Below are 25,012 nucleotides of genomic sequence, written 5' to 3'. Positions count from 1 at the left end.
AGATTTGCATATAAACATTGCTATGGGGAAAAAATTAAAAAAATAAACAAAACTATTAGTACTGATATCTATATCTTAGTATATATACTGATATCTATGATTTTTTTACTAACATATATGACTCCAGAAGCTAAACAGCAAGTCCAGTTCTAGCTTATGATGATTTTTTTAGTGATTTACTTGTGATTTAATGTTTATTTACTGCTGTGGTTTAAGGTATTGTAGTTGTTTTACCTTTAAAAATCCTTTAATTTAACTCTTTAGATAAGTGATTTTAAAAAAATTACATGAAGACACGTCATTACGGACTTTTTAACAATTTGTAATACGTAAGGACTTTCTACTTGATACTTGGACTCGATATATTATTCCTTCTTTGGCCACCAGAGGGTGCCCGAGGCCCTGCTTTAAATGACCGTAAGCCACATCTCTCTCTCTCTCTCTCTCTCTCTCTCTCTCTCTCTCTCTCTCTCTCTCTCTCTCTCTCTCTCTCTCAAGGCAATGTCCATCACATCACACAAACACACACACACACACACACACACACACACACACACACACACACACACACACACACACACACGCACGCACGCACATTCATTCACTACAGACAATGTACCTGCCAATCAACCTTAAGGCCATTTATTTAAAGGGGGACGACACTGGAGTACCCAGAGGAAACCTCCGAAGCACAGGTAGAAGGGGAATCAAACCCCCAGCAATGAATGTAAGAAGCAAAAAGGTTTTCATTGGCTTCAATGGCTCTAGAGTCCAGGTTTGATCCTGAGTTCAAGTTCCTGACTATGTGGAGTTTTGTGTCTTCTCCCGGTGTCGGTGTCTGTGTTCCTCAGGGTTTTCTCCAACATCCTAAAACCATGCAGATGGATGGACTGGCTACATTAAAGGTGTGAATATGTGTGTACATGGTGCTCTAATGTCCCATCCAGGCCGTGTTCCTGTCCTGTAAAATGTCCTGGATCCACTGCGGCTCTGTATCATCTACCTGCCTGCCTTTGTAGTGCTGCATGCCATCATATCTCTATCACACACTATCACACTCTATTTACTATGTCTATGATGAAGTGGTTGTTTATGAGATGTGAACATATTATTGATGGGAGGAAACCTTTTCTCCTCACTAGTATTATTAGCAAACACGCTGGAGCAGCTGGCTTGTGGAGTGAGATTGTTTGATCATTTCTCTGTTGATAAAACTAAGCAGAGCACCAGACCGAGTCTACACGAGCAATCATACACATATGAAATACACCCACATTGTTGTTCCAAAAGTTCAGAGTGTATAATAAACCATCTTGTGTGGGTGTAATTAAGTTGTGTGTGGAAAGACGCTTAAGCCGTACAGTGCTGTCACTCAGGGTTTAGTTGAAATCTTGCAGTTTATAAAGACCTTTATAGACACTTTGTAGAAATAAACTACTGCTTTCTGAAGCTATGTTCTTATTCAATGTTCAGTTTTAATTACTATTAATTAATTAATTAATTAAGGACTGAATGAATGTACTGCAGTCTGTGTTGGAATGTTTGCCCCAAAAATATTTATCTCGGTAAATATTTATGATATTACATGAGAACTGTCTGGACTTTTTTAGACTTAGCTTCCTATTGAAGAATTTTATTAGCTGGAATTAACTGTACAGTTCGGGCTCGTTGTCAGTTTTTTCAGTTTCTTTTTTTTTAGAGGTGCAAGAAATAGCTAGAAATACAAACTTGAATGATAATGATGATACTGGAAACAACAATACCAACAGCAACAACAATAACAATACGAAAAGCAGCAACTACAGCAAAACGACAACAATAAGGACTATAACAATAACAAAGATAACGATGACAACAACAACAGCAATGACAACAACAAGGACTACAGTATAACAACAACAAACAACAAAGATGATGACAACAACAGCGATGACAACAACAAGGACTATAACAACAACAACAAAGATACAACAAGGGCTACACCAAAAACAAATACGATGATAACAACAAGAACTACAACAACAACAATGATGACAGTTATAATTACAACTCAAACAGTACAGATGATGATATTTATATCAGACAATCCTGTTCACACACCATTTCACCATGTTCTCCAATATATGATATTTCTTTTACATTTACAAAGTTAATATACAGTTTAGCTGCTCTTACGTTTGGGGCTTCACTGGAGCTTTTAGTGAGGAGTTGTGTTAGGAGGAGTAAGTGTTTTTAACATCCTCTGCTAAACTACATGGATGAAAAATATCTGTATTTTTATGCATGGTGAAGAACGAAAAGCTTTTCGTCATAAGAATCCACTCTACGCCGCTTTCAGCCCCAAGATGCACTAATATAGAGACAGAAAAAGCACAAAATATCATTAGAATGCTTTTTCTTTTGAATTTCAGAAAGCTAACATTAGACAACATACAGCATGTGTTAGTGGAAATACAACAGTCTGTATATATGAATGATAAAGCTTGAAAATTCCATCATGTAGCTTAAAGAAAACATTAACACAGGGTTATGTTAGGTTGAGTATTATGTTTCTTCAGGCAAAATAATAATTAAGCCAAAAGTTTACACACCCCTAGGCTAAAGCCGTTCGAACTCAACTTTTTCACAGCCTCCACATTTACTGTGTTAAATCAGTCAGGCTGTCTACTTTATTTCAGAATAATAGCTAGGAGACAGATTTATTTTGATGTTTTATTTACTGTATCAGATTTTAAGAGCTTGAATTTAAATTATATTCCTGGGGAAAGTCTTCTACAAGCTTCTCACAGTACTTTGCTGTTCCTGACAGTACTGTTGTAACTCTGACAATTTGGCCCTCACTTTGTTCACGTTTCAGTTTAGGTCACTTTTTTGTAGAATTCTCTAGGAATACATTCACTTTGTAAGCTATTTTTGTTCCAACTTGCATGAGGAATGTGTAGGAATTCTCAGTGTCCTGCTGGAAGACTGAGCTGGAAGACAAGTATTAACTTCCTGAATTTGCTGAATGCTGAAGAGGTACTGCTTGAGTATTTCTAGATGAAATATTATTTCTCATGATCTACTTTCTAAAATGCACCAGGTCCTTTTCCAACAAAATGGCTTCACAACATGATGCTGCCACCACCATGCTTCACAGTTTGGATGCTCTTGCTGTTCTTTAAATTAAATCCTTACCTTTTTTCTCCATAAATGAAGTGCTGATCATTACAGCCAAATCTCACTTTAAAGAAATCAGTAACATGGATTTTTTAACCTCATGATTTCAGCCTCAAGCTTAGTGGTAATGGCCTGAATTATAATACATTGATATTATATATTTAAGTGTTGAATTCATACTGTAGGAAGTTGAGAGACAGCTCAGGGCTAGAAAAGCATGAAAAGCATTCGGAATAAAAATGTGCGCCATTATTCATTTATTCATTTTCTGTAAATGATTTATTCTGGTCAGGGTCAGGGAGGATCCCAGGGACAAAAGTCATCCAAAGACTTATACAGTACACACCTTATGGTTTATCATAACCAAACCTGAATCACATTTCCGAGTCAAAGCAGCAGTAGACCTGTTCAGGTCATGGGAAGGTTTCCAGTTAAGAAGAATAAAAAGAATAACCATGTCATAAACAGTAGTAATCAGAAGGATGTCAAAAATAAATACGCCATTTTGAAACAACTGTAAGAGTGCTCAATATTTTAGGAAATCAGAATACAGGAGGCAAAGTACAGTATTAGCAGTAAGACGGTAAATACTCATATTGATGCTTTTACAGTGTGTTAAACTGATGCAAGACAGAAATGTAGCAGGGGAAAAAAATAAAAGAAAATAAAAAAAAACTCACTACTGCATTTGTAGATGTGAGACTGAAAAACAAAATGAAGTAAAGGATAAATGAAGATCCAAGTAAAATCAGCTTTATCTGTATCTAATAGACATAATCATGCAATATTAAAACAACACTGGTGCATTGTCTGTCTGATGTAAATTTCAGCTCACTCAATAATACAAATTTCATGGGTAATATGATTGTAATATACAATTTAATAAATTTAGATTTGTTTATGTAGTGTAAAGTACATATAAACACCAGATTCTGGATTTCTAGAAGATTAGAATATGGTACAGGACCAATTTGAAGAAGTTTCACGTGCTACAATTTTTTGTTTTGTTATATATTTTGGAGTTGTCATATAGCGTTTTGGCCACTAGAGGCCGCCAACGTATACAGTGTAAGTTGCTCTGTTTGCTTGTTGTTTTTATCAGGCCTTGGACTCGAACACGGTTCAGCAGCATCAAAATCAGGAGATGAAGCTAAGTGCAAATCTAAACTCCTAAACGTTTCATTTACATTCACAGCCTTTGGCAGACTCCCTTATCCAAAGGGATGTACCAAAGTTCTTTGAAGTATTAATAAATACATGAAGACTGGTTTACTTAGTCATAGACTAAAGTATACCACCGGTCTAAAATTCTGTTGAGAGGAACTATAGCACTCACTCACTCATTTTCTACCTCTTATCCAAACTACCTCGGGTCACGGGGAGCCTGTGCCTATCTCAGGCGTCATCGGGCATCAAGGCAGGATACACCCTGGATGGAGTGCCAACCCATCGCAGGGCACACACACTCTCATTCACTCACACAATACGGACAATTTTCCAGAGATGCCAATCAACCTACTATGCATGTCTTTGGACCGGGGGAGGCAGAGTGTATAATAAACCTTGAACACAAGGCGGAGGCGGGAATCGAACCTTGACCCTGGAGGTGTGAGGCAAACGTGCTACCCACTAAGCCATCGTGCCCCCCTGAACTATAGCACAAAAAAAAATTATACAAAAGTGCTAGTTTATGTATTTCAGGAAGAAGAAGTTCTCCACTCCTTGCTTGCAGGTTGTCAGTGACTCAGCTGTTTGAATATCTAGGGGAAGTTCATTCCACCCCCTAGGTGCCAGAACAGACAAGAGTCGTGATGTATACCTACCTTGTACTCTGAGAGATGGTGAGACTGGTCAGGCAGTGCTAAAAGATATGACCAAAAAAGATCTGCAGAAAATATAATAATAATAACAATATATTATAACAATATAACAATGTAATCTCTTCTAGTACAACAACCCTAGACACTAGTAGCAGTAATGACAATTAATCGTAAGTAATAGAAGACAACATAGAGGAAGAATAGGGTCCTTTAGGGCCCAAAACACAACAAAAGATGACCACAAACTTGATAGCACTTCCTTAAGCACTTTGTAAAGTTACCATATTCTCAACTATGCTATTTTTTTTTATATAGTGAGCTATGAAGTCTGAAAGCCCTGAAATAAAACTTCAAATCCAAACCCACTAGTAAGAACAGTTAAGCCATCTTTCTCAGCCTCAACTGACCATCTGGGTTAGTCTCTCTTCTGTTAGTGTTAATACTCCTGTTCCAGTCAGCATGTCTCTGGAAAAAAAATCAATTTCCTTTAGACCCACTCTTCACTGGACTCTTCTCTGAACTGAGCATCAAAAGGACTTCATTTAGTGGACCACCTTTTGCCAAGTCCCAAAGCATCAAACCATTAAAGTCTATTACTAGAAAGACGTCGTTATACTCTCTCTCTCTCTCTCTCTCTCTCTCTCTCTCTCTCTCTCTCTCTCTCTCTCTCTCTCTCTCTCTCTCTCTCTCTCTCTCTCTCCCTCTCTTTCTCTCTCTCTAAATTCTAGACATAAAAAGAGCCAGTGCAATTTACTCCACATACAGCAAGGCACTAAATCATTTTAGATGTTACATTCTAATGTTCTAGCCACTCCACCCTAAATGACCCGAAGCAGATACACTGCATGTATTCCTTCAGCTTCAAGCGTTTCATTTTGGCTCTTTAGAATAGTAAATGTGACCTAAATCATTGCATTAATGACCAACATGAAACACCATCCATTCATTTTGTATACTGCTTATTCTACACAGGGGAACCTGGAGTATTTACTCTGGGCATAATTGTATCAGATTTCTATATATCAAACAAAAATTATTATAACTTTGTCAGTGTTCAAATTTTTATGGGCCTAACCGTACTTATTTATAATAGAAGTATATTGAATCCATTAGTGTTTGAATATTTAGATGGTATCCAGGTGAACTTCCAAAAATCAGGAAGTTGATACCTCTAACGAATGGCACACTGAATTAATGGGTAGTGTTGCTGTCTTCCAGCTCCAGTGTCCTCCCACAAAACCCTGTATTCGTCTCAACTCTGACTATGTATAAATCAGTTACTGAAGATAAACACAGCAAAATGAACGAATGAATGAATGAATGAATGAATGAATGAATGAATGAATGAATAATATATATTTAAGAACCTGTACAGTGAGAGAAGTGGGGCATCACTAATGGAGTTAAGAAGACAGATAGACATCCTGTTAATACTAGAATAAATTTCCTGGTTAAAAAATTAATTCATACTCCATTGTCACCAGATGAGAATGACTTCCCTTTACAGTCTCTCAAGGTTTCTTAGTCTCAAGGAGTTTTTCATTTGCCATCATCACCTCTGTCTTGGTCATTAGGGACTAATTTAAAATGGATCATTTATATGCTGAATTGATGTATTTCTATAAAGCTGCTTGGGGAATTGAATTATCTTGAATTGAATGAAATGTCATTCTCATACTGATCATTTGAATAACTAGACAGATGACAGTGATGATGCTCCTGGGCTTTGATACATGTTCTTCTGAAAAATATTCACTCAGTTGGTGTTGTGGTGATGGTGAACAATGTTCCAGAAAAAAACAGCATCCATCATGTAAGGATCAATGCATTAATCCTTCACTTAGGTATCAATACATTCAGGTCTGTTCTACTAAAACACAGCCAGGCTGCAGCTCCATCTATCCATAACCCCAATAACGATCTCCCAAACTTTGGAATAGTCTTCCTGATAGTGTTCGGGGCGCAGACACACTTTCCCAGTTTAAATGTAGATTAAAAACTCATCTCTTTAGTCAGGCGTACACATAATACATCCCATAATATCATGCACCAGTACATCAGACCAGCACATTTTTATGAACAGCAGATATGTTAATCCCTTTCCACTGCTTCTCTCTTTGTACCCATCCCGAGGCATCCAGACACTGTACCAGCTCCCAACGTCCTCTGTGGGACGAAGCCTTTGGACGTCCACTGAGCCGAGGCCGACTCTAAGAATCCTGAGACATCTCCAATTAGACTCTTTGGTACTCAGGAGATCAGAAGTCCTTGAACCTTACACCAATACAACATTTAACTGACTGTATATTACAATCACACCCCAGTGTCACCCATATGAGGATGGGTTCCCCCTTGAGTCCGGTTCCTCTCAAGGTTTCTTCCTTTACCAATTTAAGGGAGTTTTTCCTTGCCACTGCTGCCTGAGTCACCTCAGACTTGCTCATAGGGGAATAAATACATACACACTGTGAACTATATACATCCAATAATAATCTAGAATTTTCATTCTGTTAATTCTTATTTAGTTTATTATTCGTTAATTCCTTTATCAGTAATTATGCTGCTTTGAGACAATGTCTATTGTAAAAAGCGCTATACAAATAAACTTGAATTGAATTGAATTGAATTATTCAAGGTGAACTGAACATGTTTATACCTGCTACACAATATGGTAGGATGCTAAATACTTTAATGCACCATGCAGTATTCCGGTCTGCCTTTGTGCTTATTACATTTCTCTAGTTAATACACTTTTACACCACTGACCTCTGCTGGTCATATCAGTTACTGCACACTTACTGTACATTAGCATTGTTTATACCAGACTTTATATATGGTGTGTGCTTCACATAGCTACAAATGTGCCACTGTATAATGGAGATTTTTGGTGACAAAATATGGATTTTAATTGGTTTTGGTCTAAATGGTTTTTGACATTTCTTGAGATGTGGTTGAATTACACCAAGTTGGAACCTTGAAGGTGTTTGGTGTGTTAATAAACCATCAATATAAAAAAATACATCGGTGAACGTTTAACAATGATTAATTCTTTATCTTTAATACAATCTTTAAACCAAACTTTTCACTAAACCCAATATTCTTTCTACCTTAATCTTCATCTATTATGTTGCTTAGCAGCCAATTTAATGTTTAACAGAAAATATTACATGCCAGAAGGATTTTGTCATTTCATTAATAATTCTATATTTTAAGCACCTTTACATCAACTCTCTATGTATGCATGTAGCTTAAATTTAAAATGTAAAAATTCCTAATTTGTATAATTATATTTTTCATTATATATATATCTTTATTATTATTTTTTTTTAATGTACATTTTGAAGACATTAGACAGAGCAGGAAGTCTTCTGGACTCCTGGAGTTAGTGGCACTGCTTTGTTATTGGCGTTAATGCTCCCAGCATGCTTTGCAGAATATTTTCAGTCTAAGATTTATGTGTAACAAAATGTTGCTTGTGTGTATATCTCTGTAGTGTTGTACAATACATTCATAATTCTGTGTGATATATGACCAAAATTATATTTTTAAGGACACGCAGGTGCCTTTTAGTAAAGACGCAAGCGACTCCTGGGGATTCTGCGGTGTGTCTAGTTCCATAACATGCACATATATTATGGAGAATAATTGGCTTAGAGAATCAGGGCATATAATAATTGGCCATATGACTAAAATATAAAAACAATACATTTGAAATGAAAAGTACAAAACATTAACTGTCCACAGACATTTATTGCTTTTTGCTGTATGTACATATTTATTCATCTGATCACAAAGCACAAAGTAACTGCATGCACTAATTCACTGTGCTGCAATTTACAAGGAAACATCATGAAGTAGGACTGTTTCAGAATAATACCACATCCATCATTACAATACTCAGAGTCAATATGTGCTTAAAAAGGAAGGCAGGATGAACATCGATATTTCTGGACCTCAGAACAGTGAACAGCACAAGAAGAGCACAAGGGAGAGGTTTATTCACAGAACAATTTGTGCGGTCAAAACATTTCACATGGTATGAAGAATTTCTCTGGGATTGCAGAAACACAGATATCACAACACACACAAATACACACACACACACACACACACACACACACACACACACACACACACACACAATTACAGCACTAATATCACGGAGCATTCTGCTTGAATTGAAAAAAAAAAAATCCAAAACTCAAAAGTTCATCTTCCCAACGTTTCAGATCTTTTCTGTTTTATTTCTTTTTTATTTATAATATCTAGTCACGCTTTTTCTATACACAGTACATGACTCTGAGCTGAGCTGAAGTGCATCACTTCGATATTATAGTCTAACAGAGCACAGCAGGGTCGAGTCCTCAAAATAGGAAGGTGTTGATTGATTTTCTATAATTTTGGGGTCATGAAGTTTTTATCCGTCTCACTGAGTCCACAGGACATGGTTCTAACTGAATTCACACACATGACCTGGTCCATCTTTTCACACTGAGGACAAATGAGCGACTCGTACACAGTTACTGCAAAAAGTTCACTGATGCTCCACAAGACAACATATATGGTAAGAGCCAGGGGGTGTAAACTTTTGCACATCTTTCTTATGAAACTTCTGAAGAGCAGCTCTAAATGGAAAAATAAGATCTCTAAACAAAATAATCATTTACATTATCGATCACCCTGCTCAAAAGTTTACATCCCCCCGACTCAATGTATCCTGTAACCTTCATAAGCATCAGTTCTAATACTTTGAATTTATTTAATTTTATTATTTTTTTTATAACTAAATTTTGCAGAATGCAGGCTTATATAACATTGACCCCAAATTTATATTTATATCAAATATGCTCATTCTAATAGGTTTCTTTAGTAACAGCTTGTTCACAGGGATTTGTACGGTGCTTCACATAGTCGATGTTATTTAATAAAGATGTTAAAAATAAAAAAAAAAGGTAGAATCATTGCCATTGCATCATGATAGAGATTTATTATTTATATATTATTTATTTATATCTCAGGTGTGAGTGCTTGGTACATTTTCAGCCATGTTTTCTTGTCGTTCATTCCATGTAGGTGAATGTTTAAAGCTGCTATAAAGTAAGCTACAACAGGAACCTGTTATTTTATGAATGTTCCATCACATTAAATGACACTATAAATGCTCAAAGTTTGTTGTTCATTAGTAAATTACAAATTGCTATTGTCAAAAAATCGCTGTGGTATAAGAGGTCTAAAACACTCTGTTTTATCCCATACATAATGAATACCTCATTTATAACCCAGAGTTCCACTTAAGTGAATTGTTTGGTCAAAATAAAAAGTGCAATAAAAAAAATTGGAATGTTTGAAGCAGCAAATTGTTTTTGGTTACAGTTTATAATGCGGACATTTATTAAAAAAAAAAAAAAAAGGAAAGGAAAGAAAAAAAAGGGGGTTTCAAACCCAAACCCACAGTGTACAAGCCCAGAGTGCATGCTTTTATCTTGCGTGCGAGATACACACACACAAATTTTACACACATTATGCAATATATATAATTTCTTTCTTTTTAAAACCAACAAATCTAAAACAAACACACTTCTTTAAATTCTCCACTAAACCTGAAACCCTGTTCTTTTGTCCTTTAGAATCATTCAGCGACACCCAGGTTGCTCTTCTTCTCCTCCTCACCAGGTGTGAGATCTGATCCGGATCCTTCGTTCTGGAACAACTCTTCCAGGAGCTCCTCTCCTGCTCCTCCAGCCTTCGAGGCCCACAGCGCTGCTCCCTCTCGCAATCCCACCGAGCGGAGGAGCCCGGCGTAGGCGGAAAACGCTGCGCCTATTAGCTTATGTGAAAGGCTAAAGGGTTAAGGAAACATTTTAGAAACATTTGATGGTAGAAAGAAAGAAGGATCAGTTACATTTATGGCATTTGGCAGATGCAATTTTCCATGACTTACATTTTTATATAATTTTATAGAACTGAGCAACTGAGGGTTAATGGACTTACTCAGGGGCCCAGAGGTGGCAACTTGGTGGAACTGGGAACTCGCTACCTTACATTCAGTAGTCCATAACCACTAAGCTCCCACATCCCCACATCCCTAGTTGAAATACTTTGATTTTGAAATAAGCAAAAAAAAACTATTTTTAGGTAAAAAGCATGTAAACAATGCTTAGGGATTTTTTGAGAATTTTTTTTCTCTGTTGCTAGTATTCATGACACAAATCCACTGATGGGTTTAGCTTAACTAACAACCCCAAACATAAGCCAAACTGCCCTGTCAGTTGTACTGCAATACTGTGCATGTCTGTAGATCTCTAGCATTGTAAATTCTCAGGTGCTGAACATAAAGCTTCTGAAGCTAAGTTAAATACACTCGTATATTAATGAACTCAACGGCCTAGACGTTTTCCACTTGTGTGTGAAAACACGTAATTGCCTAGCTGTACATTTTCACTTACAGTATACCCAGGAAGGCAACATATAGTAATATAGTGTAAATATCTTGTGTAGCTTTTTAAAAAATAAAGAGCTTTAAACAAACTATTAATAATTTACACTGTTCAAAATTTTACAACCCCACAGCTCTTAATGTGGTGTTGCTTAAGACGTCTTTGTCTGTGCTTGACGTACGAGACACTATGAAGCAAACAGGAAGACGTGGGACTGCCGTTTTGTACTTTTTTACTTGAGTACCACCGGCTGGATAGGAAAATAAGTGGGTTTTGGGTTCCCACGCTGAGGTTTCTTGCAGGTTTCATAATTAGAATCTGTAGCAGGTGCTGCTCTCATTACACTCCTTTCAGTAATCATCTTTAAATCAACAGACTTTGTAAAGAAGCTGAAGAAGGATATTAGTGGTGTCGTTGGCCTCCATTACGCCATATCTCAGACAGGATTCGATGAAGAGGGCCGCCCGGTCAAAATACCTCATACTGAGGAGGAGAAGACGGAGAAGGAGGAGGAGAAGAAGAACAAGAACAAAACATATGGATTAGCTTTACTTTCTTGAAATACTCACTAGAGTTACAGCATATTTAGGGGTGGACCTTTAAAATCAATCAATTAATCAATCAATCAATGGTGCACATTGCGGGATTACTCTACGATTAGGAATAGGACTAACATTTCCAACACTAAAATGTATCACGTGCTTTAATATTTCACTATCTGGAAAGAACGACCAACCAGACCTTTATGTTTTTATTTTACTCAGCTGTATCCTGTCTCAATTGTAAAGTGTCATTTTGAATAAAAGTGTCAGCTAGAAAAAGGTCAAACATAAAAAGCTTCTTCTTTATAAGTGAGAGGACTGGATTCACACCATGATCAACATAGTCCTTCAGTAATGTGCTGTGGAGATAATAAGAAGAATGGACTAGAACATTTCTGGAAAGATAAAACAATTTAGAAAGAGAGAAAGGGGGGAGAAAGAGAGAGAGAGAGAAAGCGAGAGAGAGAGAGAGAGAATAATATATAAATAAAAAAATAAATAATATGAGTAGTGCAGACCTGTGGAGCATCTCGCCAACCTTCTGGAAGCAGCCCAGTGAGAGTAGCACCATGATAGCTTTGGACTTCTGATTGACCTGTGGAGAGCAGAGGTACTCGGCCCAGCGCTTCAGCACTTCTGAGGCTTCGGTCGGGTTCAGACGCACCTGAGAAACAGATAAGAGTGAGAGATGGACTTGGGTCTGGTGCTAATAGGGAATCATTGCTACTGCACCCTGAGATTTATCCCTTAGTCTGATGAGTCTACAGTTATCATATGTCTTGGTGAAACTGCAGTGTTTTAGATCAACATAAAAGACTGACAGCATCAAACAGCAGAATGAACAAAAAATCTGATATCCATACTGTCATGGCTGTTAATGCCAGATGGATTGGTTTGAGTTGTTCCAAAACTGCTGATCTTCTGGAACTTTCACACACACACACAACAGGTCTGTTGACAAAAATCGAGACGACACGGTTCGAGGGTGAATCATTCTTTACAACTGTGGTGAGCAGAAAGCATCCGCATGTTCTTGTACTGTGCTGCTGCCACATGATCAGCTGATTAGGTAACTGCATGAATGAGCAGGGGTTCATACACATCCCAAGCACAAGTAAACTGAAGTCTCAAGCTTGCAAACATAGGCAAGAAATAGAGACTGTTGTGAAAGTTTTCAGTCCCTGTATTTAAAAAAAAAACATTTTTAAAGAGCTGTTTTTTAAGCTTCTGCCCTGTTATGGATTTGCAGTAGAAAGTGAACCTCAGTTTAAATACAGGGCCACTGATCACGAGCCGAGTCAGAGTTTAGACTGGGTTGCAAATCCGTGCCTAAATAGAAAAAACACAATCCATTTTTAAGCACTCAAAAAAATGTGAAATGTGATATTTTGGAGTCTTGGTGTCATTGTGTTTAAATTGGTCAAGATCTGGATTTAAAGTGTGTGCTTTTATAAGCATAAGACCTGAAGTGTGCTGCATAAGCACTAAAGCTAAAATGATTCTTCCTGCATATGAGAGAACGATAACAATATATACAAGAGGACATTGATAGGGCACTACTCCACTTTTGAGCCCAATGGATTTCACTTGCACAGAATTATGCTAGATTAGTGAATTGGACTTAACATATTTTACTTGATTGTACAGATTTAGAGAGCCATAAGGTGTAAATATTGCCATTTGTAAGTAATGGACTGTATGCGCTATGCTTCTGCTTACGCATTTCTGCTACAGATCTACAATCTCAGCAGTTACCGAAGTTTCAGTCATCTCTGGCATCAGGTCTATTATACAGCTACAGTGTGGTGTTTGTTGTAATGCTTGTATAGAAAATACACACCAGTTTTTCATCAATCATCAGTCCCATATGATATGTAAACGGCACTGCTACATCTGTTAAAGGTTTTTTTTTTAATAAAATAAATCCAAATGTCAAAAACAACTGAATATTCGCATTACCTTCAAGCAAATGCAGAACATACAAGTACTTTAAGGCCTTTTCTTTGGTTTCCATCTCCATCTCCATCTCTAGGAAACTGGCAAACACACCAGGACAAATCTCAGGGCTAAATGAGCTTAAAGCACAATTCTCAGTAGGGCTTAATTCCCCTGTATCCTGTGCCCTTGCTTTTTTCCCCTTCTAAAAAAAAAGAACATGTCCGCCTCAGGCTATTCGGGGGGGAAAAAGAAGGGGGAAAAGAAAACATGACCTGACCTGAACTCCTACTCTGCATCAAAACACTGGAACAACCAACAAACCTGACAAACTGCTAACTGAAATAATCGATTCTTGACCCGGTCCATTGTCCTTGAACCAAATCAGTGCTGAAAAGGTTGTAATATACAGACAGGTGACAAATCAGTGACTCGGGTTTGTCTGCTTGCATTGGAAAAGTCACTACAAAATCAATACAAAATGTTTCTGACTGATCGCCTTAATCCCAATGTCTAAGTTCACGCAAACAGCGACAGGAGAACATTCATTTTTAACTAGAGCTGATGATTTCCGGGGACATGAACGAGATCGACCGTTAGAGACATGATGTGGACGTGTCCAGTGAACAAAAAAAGCAACAAAAAAAACTGATATGTGGTCAAGCGGAATGCTAGTTACTCCACCCTCTGAAATGTTATTACTATGGCAACCGTTATTCAGAGTACTGCGACTGACAAATGTAGCTTAATATGAAACATTTCTATCCTAATGGGAGACCCTAAATAAACAAAAAACACCCAGTAGAGGAGGTAAGAAGGGAGGTCAGGCAGGTTTGAGCCGACATAGAAGGCTATGATAACTCAAACACCCTTTACAACTGTAGTGAGCAGAAAAGCATCTCAGCATGCGTCAAATGTCCCACAAAGCAGATGGCCTACCACTGCAGAAGACCACATTGTCAGCCAAGAGCAGGCTTGAGGTGAAATTGGACATAGGCTCACCCAAACTGGACAGCAGAAGATCTGAAAAGAATCTTTTTCAAAGTTTTTAAATGCCCAGCTTTGTTGTGCCACCCATATACTGTACATGCCACGTTTTTCTTTCATTCCATTTACTGCATTTTTAGCAGATGTCCTTATCCAGAGTGACTTACATTTAGTATCTTACTTATACAACCGAGTAGTTGAAGGCTAAGGGCCTTGCTAAAGGGCCAGCAGTGGCAGCATGGTGGTCCTGGGATTTTAACTCCCAACCTTCAGTAATTCAGTGGTGCTGTTACATGGTTCCACATGCATAAGCAGGCGTACATGACAAAGGTGTACATGGCTCCTGGATGACAAAATCAGGGATAACGGGTCATTAAAAGAGCTCATTTTCATTTTCTTTGCAATACACAATGACCATGCACTTGATTATGAGTTCCATTTGTTAGAAAATATTAAATATATATTTATTTTTGCAATGTATTATCTTTGTACTGGAAATAACAATTACAAATGGTATGAATAGAAAGAAATCCCAATACGGGAGAACTACATCAGCAGAGAGGAGATTCACAACATCTTGGCAGCATGAGATGTACCAGCAGGGTATAGCTTGAGGCACACTTGATGACAAAATTAACACAGCATTGGTATGCAATGTGTGCTTGCTATCTGGATGGCTGGCATTATGAGCGCGCGTGTGTGCGTGTGTGTGTGTGTGTGTATGTGTGTGTTAGGAGATTCAAATGCATTTTGACAGGCTGTATGTGCTCTATTTATACCATGGTATAAAATTATCAACAAACTCATTCAGCCTGACTCTTTTTGCACCTTAGCTTTTTTTTTTTTTTTTTGGTACAGTCCGTAGAGAATATACCTTTGCCAGCCAGGCGGCTCGGTTCCACTCGCCGTATGTCTGCAGATAACGACAGGCATCTACTGCCTTGTCAATCAAACACAGCAACTGCACACCTTCTGCATGGAGACAGAAACAGAGAGAGAGAGAGAGTGGGAAACAGAAAAGAAAATAATGGCATATTCAATTACCAACAACTGCTCCACGAGTGCCTGGACAAAACTGTGTGCGCGTGCATGTGAAGGGCTAAGTGTTGCTGTAATTATTTACTGGGTGATGTCAAGTCGTCAGTGATGCCACACACACAAACACAGACACACACACAGACACACACAGACACACTCACACACATATACACACACACTTTAATAGGAAGCCTGTTTTCAGATTGATATTGCAGATTGTCAAGGAATTCCAGCTTCAGTTTTTACAAATGTGATGTGTTTTGGGAATTTTTCAGAAGTCACTTTGAGTGAAATATACAGTCTTATAACTTGGCTGAACAGCACACCTCGTTTCATTTCAGAAAGGCTTTCAACTTTGCTGTTGCTGAGCAGACGCTTTAGAGCGAAGAGAAATAACAAACTGAACATGTTCAAAGCTTTACCCCGTTGCCATTCAGGATAGATGTCAGATTTTGAAGAGTCACTTCACAAATATTTGTTTCCCCCCCCCCCTTTTTCAAATACAACTCATTCAACCATTAAACAATTTGGTATTTAGTTGAGTTAAATAAGGTGTGTGCTAAAAACAAGTGCACTTGGTATGCTGTGACAATCAAAATCAAACAAACACTTTTCCTTTCCTTTCCCTGTGGCTCCCATGTCAATGAGCAAGTGCTTGTGTTGGTTCTAGTTTAGTTTCCACTCTTGTCATGTCATTGGTTTGTTGCCTGATTGTGCTGACCTGTTCCGTGTTAGTTTGTGATCAATACACAGCCTTTTATATTGTGTGTAAGTGCTGGATTGGAAATTTTACAAAGCAAAATCCAAGCCTAGCTTTCGGTGCATCAAGGTTTTATCTAATTCTGTATTCTCCTTGTTAAAGATCCTTACCCGTTTCCCTCATTGTTGATTATGGATCATTCTGGTTTAACTTTGCCTGCCTGTCTTTAGACCCCTACTATGAACTTCCATGTTCTCCAATTAAGCATATGCTGAGTTCTATTAATAATAATCTATTAATAGGCTTCAGAACTATTAATCTCTTTGTACTGGTTTCTTTTATTATTTCCCTCTTACCGTTTAGTGCTCAAAATATTCATCCCTGTATCTCTACATAGAATAATGTACTCAGATCTGGTTGTGTGTTGTGTGTGTGTGTGTGTGTGAATAACTGCATTTAGATGGCTATGGCTATGTAATGCCTTTCAGTCTTTAAAGCTGCAATGGTGTCTTTTACGCAATATATTGGTACTTTACAAATATTGCCTATTAAGGTATCAGCCTCACATATGGACATTAAAGCCATTAGGTTTAAGCTTTCACAATAACAATATTATGCACACAGCACGATCTGCGCATTGGCACACACGGCATCACACTACGTTCTACCTGAAGTATGGTTTTAAGCATGCAGCCTACCCGCAAGCTTTCCGCTGGCGATCATATTGGTGGCTACTAGTTTAATTGTGCTCTGAGAAGGTCCAGAGGAGGGAATAGTTGTCACAAGGCAGGCTTTAAGGGAATCACAGTAGTAGCTAGGGTTCTCAGCACTCGTCTCCAGCAGCAGCTGCACCGCCCGGTCAGTCTGCCAAGTGAAGAAAACAAAATACTGTTATGTATGTATGTGTGGGGCTTGTCAAATGGACTTAGGTAGTGTAGATTTAACTTTGATTTGATTTGGTTAATAGCAGAATTAGGAAAGAATGGATCTTCAGTTATATATACACAATACATATACTGTACATACATACATACATACATACATACATACATACACATATATATATATACACTTCATTCTTTCATATAAAAGAAACACGGTAAAAAAATCTTAGCATTTTCTTCGAAATTCATCACATCTATTCACACCCTAGTTACAGAAAGCATACAGACAATAACACATTCTTCATTTTAACTAACTAAAAAAAATGCTTTTCCATGTTCAGATTCCTAGCTCTTGATTATAATGTACGGCATTGTATGGCAAGACACATTTTATGTTTAGCCTTGTGGAAAAGACTCTGATTATAAATGTGTCCCTTCATCCTTCTGCACCATATTGCAAGGTATTGTAGATGAGATGATTTACCAGGTGTGTGTGTGTGTTTGTGTGTATGTGTGTGTGTGTGTGTGTGTGTAGGAATAATGAGGGAGGGAATGAGATAGCGAGATGAACGGATCTGTCAAACGATAAGCCGTACAGCACCTCGTTCTTTTCTTCACCTGCTCATGCGGAAGGGTAAACTCACATAAATGTCATATTAACTGTCAAGATCCATGAGAAAAATCCATGTGAGAAAAACTTGTCTAGGTTTCACTGATCAGACCTTTGGTTGCTGGTCAGGTTTTCTCAAATACTATACCAAAGCCTAGCATTTCACTGGCCGTGACGGTGTTTAATTGGAATAAATAATAATGCAGTAATGTTTATTAATAATTGATTCATTCATCACATGCCGTTTACCCAAGGAGACTTATAAAATGAATGTGCTACTGTGCTAATTTCAGGATGTGAGGTAGCGTGAAGTAACCTGTCCCAAGAGAAGCAGTTGGTCTGCACATTTTTTGGTATGTTCATAGCTGGACCTCTTCGCCTCCTGCAGATGAACCCGTTCTAACTGGAATCTCTAATATGAGAGAGAGAGAAAGAGAGAGAGAGAGAGAGATCCTATTTACATTGTATTTCTGATTCTCGGGCATTTTACACATCATTCTAATACCTTTCCATATTTATTTCCTCTGTGAATGAATGAAAAGAGGACATATTTAAGCCAATTCCTTTAGCAAGGCTCCAGCATACCACCAGGCTTAAAAACAGACAAAGCCTTGAAGAGTAATGACTTAAATATTAGGAAAATAATTTGTCTATAATATAGACATTCAGCAGTCATACTGATACATTATTCCTGACTGTAAATCTCATCACTTAGTGGTAATGCTTACAATCATGTAGCTACAGATGAAAAGCTTAGCTTTGAAAATATCAGAAAGGGGGAGAAATGCAATCTCTGAGAATTGGAGAATTTGACCCCATGTGGCATGACTGGTCCAGGTTCAGTCTGGTGTCTGGTGAGTGTACAGTCACATATTCAGACACATGTTTATTAACATGATTGTGTATATTATGGTACGGCTAATATGCTGCTAAAATCCAACGACGAAAACATGAAAAAAGAAAAAAAAAAAAAACAGAAAAAAGAAAAAGTCCTAGATGCCGTGGCATAAGTCTCGTTAAACAGGAAACTCTGCTGCAAAGAATTAGTTTAAAGTAAATTCTAGACATTAGCATTCAGGTCCTGAGTGTTGATGCATATCTCTGGAGATACATTTCTTTTCTTGCTGTTTTTTGGCAGCCGGCAGAAAAAAGTGAAAAGACCCAAACAAGCAGGAGTCCACCCAATTAAGAAGTTATGAAACGAATGAAAAAAAAAGCACTAAAGGACAAAATACAAGTGTTCACAGGAGGACATGGTAAATTTAAAATATAAAACTCCTGAAAGCGCTCTATTAGCGTCGTTATAAATAATGTGTGTTTAAGTACAGCAGTGTTTGAGTAGTGAAGTGAGAAAAGTGTAGACGTCAGCCTTCGTTTATCCTTCCCTTTCAAAGTCGTACTTTACATCATAACCTTTCATTTCTTTCATTTTGCCTTTGAAATATTTGACCTGAATATGGTCTCATGGCAAACTGTCCTGCACACTGAGTAATCAGGACAACATTTCATGAAAAAGAGCAAAATAAAGATGAAAAGGTAAACCTGCCAGTCTCAGTGGCACATCAGACCATTACCATAATGAATGCTTCGAAATACTGGCTAGCAGGAAAAGTGTCATTTTCTTTCCGACGCCATTTGGGAAGACTTGCTTGGAGGCACAAATGGAAAAGTTCTGATTAATTTCATGGATAACTGCTCAATATTCTGTCCATGAGCAAACGCATCACTCGCTGGAACTTTATCCTCTATGGGCTGGCTGTGTCATATTACATTATTTTCCTCTGGATGTTTGTTCTGAGTGTTTGTGCAACATTATACAAATCTAATACGTGAATAAGATTCATGGCATATTCTAATGTTTACTATTAACTGTCTTACTGGGAATATGGCACAATATATTATGTGCACAAGTCCAGCACAAGGCTGCCATATAAATCTGCTGCTAGAAGTAACAGTCACCTCAAATTCACTAGAAATATTGGGCCTCATACATCAACCTGTGATACGAATGAAGATTTTTTTTTATTGGAAACATATCATTACAAAAAAAAAAACACCAACAACAACCTTTCATTCGACTGAGAACTTTAAAAAAAACTGCTTAAAATAATATATTTCTTAAAAATTTTAATTACATTTTAGTTTTTATTCTTGTTATTACTATCAAAGATTATTAAACCTTTTAATTTCTTAGGGACTAAGGGACTACAGCCAATGTAATAAAATGGTATAATATCCCATAGATTTCAGCATCTTCATTCTTCTAAGATTTGGCCTATTTAGACTGTTCAGGAAGTTAATGCACTATGTGACAAAACCAGGACTGGTCACAGTCATCAAGCAGATGTTCATGAAGTAACAGAGCACATATGGATTTTATGGTGCTGTCCGTACAAACGGCTTCGAGAAGCTGTTTTCTATCATAATAAAGACACCTACGGCTAATGTTTTGCCAATTGTCCAGACAGGACACCAGTTTTCTAGGCCATTACATCAGATAAGGATTGATGATGCAGGCATCAGAAGGACAAGACGATCAATAAAGGGATGCCTGTGTTCAGTAATTAAAAGGGAAATGAATCAGGCAGAAGTGTAATAGTATATCGAGTCAAGCAATTATACTGGAAATGCAATGCGACAAAAAAAAAATAAATAAAAAAAATAGTACAAAGAAATATTTTGAACAAAACAAAAAAAAAAAGGTCATTGTTTAAGTCTATAAGAAAATTAATATTGCTGGACCTATTAAACTGGAGGAATTATTCATTATTGCCTACAAGCTGCATAATGCAATCTAGCAGAGACCTCTTTCTCTGGGTTCCTGGGTAGTTGGTAGCATAGATTTACTGGTGTGATTACCAAAAGAGAAGAAGCTAAGATAAGGTTGTCTAGATTCCAGTGCAAGTGCTGATAGAGGAAGCTGCTTCTGCTAATGTTCTAATTATTTGCACATTTTATCTTCTAGTATATACTTATATATACAGATTACATCAATTAAGTGAACTACAGTTGTCCTCGTTTGTTTTCTTCACTGTGTCTGTGTGTGTGTGTGTGTGTGTGTGTGTGTGTGTGTGTGTGTGTGTGTGTGTGTGTGTGTGTGTGTGTGTGTGTGTGTGTGTGTTGTACCTGAAAGAAGGAGCTTTCACATAGAATATCATGGCAGATATCCAGATGGCACTGAGTGGTACTCTGGGAGCACTCTGGCTGTATCAGTGCATCAGGAGTGGGCACACTCAGCTGCCTCGCCTGGGCAAAAGACTTGATATAATGTGCTGCCACATTCCAAAACTGCAGGTCTGACTCATCACCAAACAGCCTGAGACAGAACAGGGTTGAGTTGAGTCAAAAGATTGTACCTTTTTTTTTTTTAAACCAAAGTCAAATGTTTCTATACACCTAGGCTAAAAAAATTCAAACTCAATTTTTCACAGCTTTATACAATTATCATACATTTCCTGTGTTAAATGAACTAAGGTGTCTCCTTTATTTCAAGAAGAAGTAAAAGCATTTAAATATTGATTTATTACACCTTGTCAGAACTTTGTATGTTCCTCATTAGTATTTGATGGCAGTGCGTTTTAATCGCTTAAGTAATTTGTGTCCCTTTCCTGCATGAGACAGTGTCTGTGTGTTCGGACAGGTGCTTGTTGTTGGAAATTGATTTTTCGAGGATTTCCCAATGTTACCAATTGTAGAAGAGACAGAGGGCCAATCAGAAGCTTCTAAAAGTCTAAATAGAGAGACGATATGGTGTATAAAAAATTCGGACCCACTGGAATTCTGACATATTGAATAAAAGCTGAAATAAATCCATCTCTAATAAAAAGTAGACTCATGCCAAAAGAAATGTTTGGCAGCATGAAATGTCTGGCATTTGAGGAAAAAAACTATGATTGAATATCTTTATCCTAGGTCAAGGGAAACTTGTATAATGCATTAACTGCTGAGAGAAAAAAAATGTTCCATCCAATTTCACCTGTAAGCTGAACTTAGTTTAATGCTAATAAAGTTGTGTTACATTGCTAGCATATATCTGCCCACATAGAAGGCTTGAAAACTGATTTATGTGAAGTTATAATTCATGTTTGAATGGTACTTTGAATGATGCAGTATTACTTAAAGAAAATACGGAGCAGTATATTTCCAGGATTCTTAACAGGCTGGCTGTCCAAAAAACAAAAGAATTGCTCAGATAAATAATAAAAAGAAGGAATGCTTCAGTTCACTTAAAAAGAAGGTAAGCCACAATAAATGAGGACAAAATCTATTTGTAAGATGAATGTTGTGTAGCTTTCAGGTGCTTATTATGTATGGTTTCGAGGTTGCATATGTAGGATGCAGACCTTCATGAGCATCTGAGTGTACAGCTGTAATAATGTGAAGAAATTGATGATGCTGATCTGTGATTTAGTGCTGAGAACAAAAAGAAGGTACAAAAATGATCCAATTACAGTTGAGGAGTGTGAGTGGCACCCTGAGGAAACAAAGAGACCACAAAGATTGAAAAAATTCAGCCTTTTGGTCAGAAAGACCATCTGATAGGTCTGAGAGGAGACTCAAATATCTCAGCATTTTACCGCCTGAAGTAGATAGACAGCATCTGGGGCTTTAAGAAACCTAAAGAAACCGCTTACAGCTTCACACCAAAAAGGCTTGACAAGAATTAGCCAGAGACTACAAAGAGTGGTCAATGGCTAGATGGGAAAAGGTGGTTTGAATCCAAAGTAATGAATCCAGATTTCTTATCCATAGAATTGCGTAAAGAAGAGGAGGAGAAGGAGGCTAAGAGAAAAGGTTTAACAAGTCGAGCATGGTCGGAAGGGACAAAAGTGGATGTTAGCCTGTACATTGATGCTTATATTGTTGTATCGGACAGAAATCTGAGCTCAAGACCAAACCTTGGACCCTGGAGCTATGAGGTGGCAAACTGAAGATGAATAAATATACATAGTTTAAAACCCAGTCCGCTCCTATTTTAATGTTTGTGCTCTTTTTCAGTCCAGACCACTGGCTTTGATTTTCGTAAAAAGTAAAAACGCCTACAACATTTTTTTTGGTCCAGCAGAATGTACTCATGTCCCAGGTCTCCACCATCATTTGATGGTTAGTGAGTTTTCTTCAAGACAACGCAAGGAAAATTGAGGGAGTGGTTTGAGGACAAAACTGTTCGGTAAGAAATGGCCATCTGATTAAATCCTACTTAGAACAACTGGATCAGCTGTTTCACGATGTACATACAACTGCCTTTATCCACTGTACTTTATCCACTGTACATACAACTGCCTTTATTATATATGTGTCTTATCAATGCCATTCTGTTTACACTGTGGAGCTTCTGCACTAGAACAAATTCCTCGTATGTGAAAACATACTTGGCAATAAAAATCATTCTGATTCTGATTCTCTGGACCTCTATATATATCAAACACTGACTTACCGGGACACTAGGAGGCAGCGTTGAAGCAGATTGAGCTCTGGGTCCTGGAGTACGCTTTTGATGTCACTGCCAAGAATATAATACACAGCAAATCTAAGCACGCTCACTTACACACAGTAATTAAACACACACACAGACATTTCTTCAGCTGTCTTCTCTTCCTTTGAAGTCTACAGTATAATACTTCCATACTTTATTACAGAAGTGAGGAAGATGATTAAGAATCGCCTTGCTTTATAGACCTGCTATAGGAAAAGAAAAACAATCAGGTATAAAGCTCAGATTCCTTAATAGTGAGAAAATGAGGTGCCCGTTTCATTCTGTGGCTGATTAGAAACCATTACTCACTTGGACAAGGAGTTCAGCTGCTCTTGCACCAAGCCTTTGATTTCGTCCTTCTCTTGGTAGTCTCTGGAACAAACAGGAAGTTCACAAACACTATGACTTCTTAGATATTTTGAAGTCCAAACTAACATTTTCTTCACAGACCAGAACATTCAGATGTTTTTTAGACCAGTGGTTTCCATGAAGCATAAGGCAAACATCTGTGCTTTTATTGTGTTCCTTGGATCCAATCGCTACTCACTATTATCAGTGTGATTATATTCATTAATGCATGAATTGGACAGGCTTTTACCTATCCAAAGGTCGGTCTCTCTCTCTCTCTTTTGCTCTCTCTCTCTCTCTCTCTCTCTCTCTCTCTCTCTCTCTCTCTCTCTCTCTCTCTCTCTCTCTCTCTCTCTCTCTTTTGCTCTCTCTCTCTCTCTCTCTCTCTCTCTCTCTCTCTCTCTCTGGGATAGTTATTTCTTCTTCTAAGTTTTAAAACATGGCTGGATGTTGGATGGCTGTATCCAGGTGTCTCAGAGGAAGCACATGTTGAATTTGCCTTCATCCTCTCTGGTTCTTAGTGAGTTGGTGCATGGGAGTAAGCAGGTGACCATTTTTGTGGTCTAACATGCTAACCTGATAAAAAGGTCATGGTAAAAGAATAAAGACGACTTGGTAGTACTGACTACTGATTATGTTTAAAACCAAAGCATAACTAGAACTGTTACTCAATTTCATGAGCTCTATTGTGCCAATAAATAGTGAAAATTTGATTGCACATATTGTAGCAAATTGTAAACAATTAAGCGTTTTAAATAATAAATAAATCATTTAAGTATTACACGTTAATGTATGAATGATTGGATATTGGAGATTGTGACATCAAGTGACATTATGCTTGTAACTACTTTTGTAACTACTTTAAAGCTGTCTAACTGAAGGTTCCATTTTTTAAACACTTTCTGAAGCTCATTCTTGCCACAGCACTTACATTTCTTACTGTGAGACAGTAGAAAAATACATCCTAAAAGTTAACCAAGCTTTTCTGAACCTGAATGCTGAATAGAAAGCTCTTTCTCTGCACTGATAACGAGCGCCATCTGGAAAAGTTATAGCTACCATTTATTTAATATTTC

General features: G+C 37.6%; 1 protein-coding gene across 1 annotated transcript in view; it reads right to left on the bottom strand.

The window, feature by feature from the left end:
• Positions 1–8,709: 8,709 nt before the first annotated feature.
• Positions 8,710–25,012, bottom strand: part of wdr11 (WD repeat domain 11) — a 92,960-nt gene continuing 76,657 nt past the window's right edge. Inside the window, exons 21-29 of the mRNA XM_047812409.1 lie at positions 23,898–23,960; positions 23,550–23,615; positions 21,239–21,428; positions 18,429–18,524; positions 17,317–17,482; positions 15,755–15,852; positions 12,477–12,622; positions 11,820–11,899; positions 8,710–10,811 (exon numbers count right to left, since the gene is read on the bottom strand). Of these exons, the coding sequence (XP_047668365.1) occupies positions 10,609–10,811; positions 11,820–11,899; positions 12,477–12,622; positions 15,755–15,852; positions 17,317–17,482; positions 18,429–18,524; positions 21,239–21,428; positions 23,550–23,615; positions 23,898–23,960 (1,108 nt within the window). The 3' untranslated portion in view covers positions 8,710–10,608. The remainder of the gene's footprint in view (positions 10,812–11,819; positions 11,900–12,476; positions 12,623–15,754; positions 15,853–17,316; positions 17,483–18,428; positions 18,525–21,238; positions 21,429–23,549; positions 23,616–23,897; positions 23,961–25,012) is intronic.

This window comes from Tachysurus fulvidraco, chromosome 4, assembly GCF_022655615.1.
Source record: "Tachysurus fulvidraco isolate hzauxx_2018 chromosome 4, HZAU_PFXX_2.0, whole genome shotgun sequence".
In the NCBI taxonomy this organism is placed as follows: Eukaryota; Metazoa; Chordata; class Actinopteri; order Siluriformes; family Bagridae; genus Tachysurus; species Tachysurus fulvidraco.
Note: the sequence above shows the minus strand (reverse complement) of the source record. Positions and strands in the feature narration are given on the sequence as shown.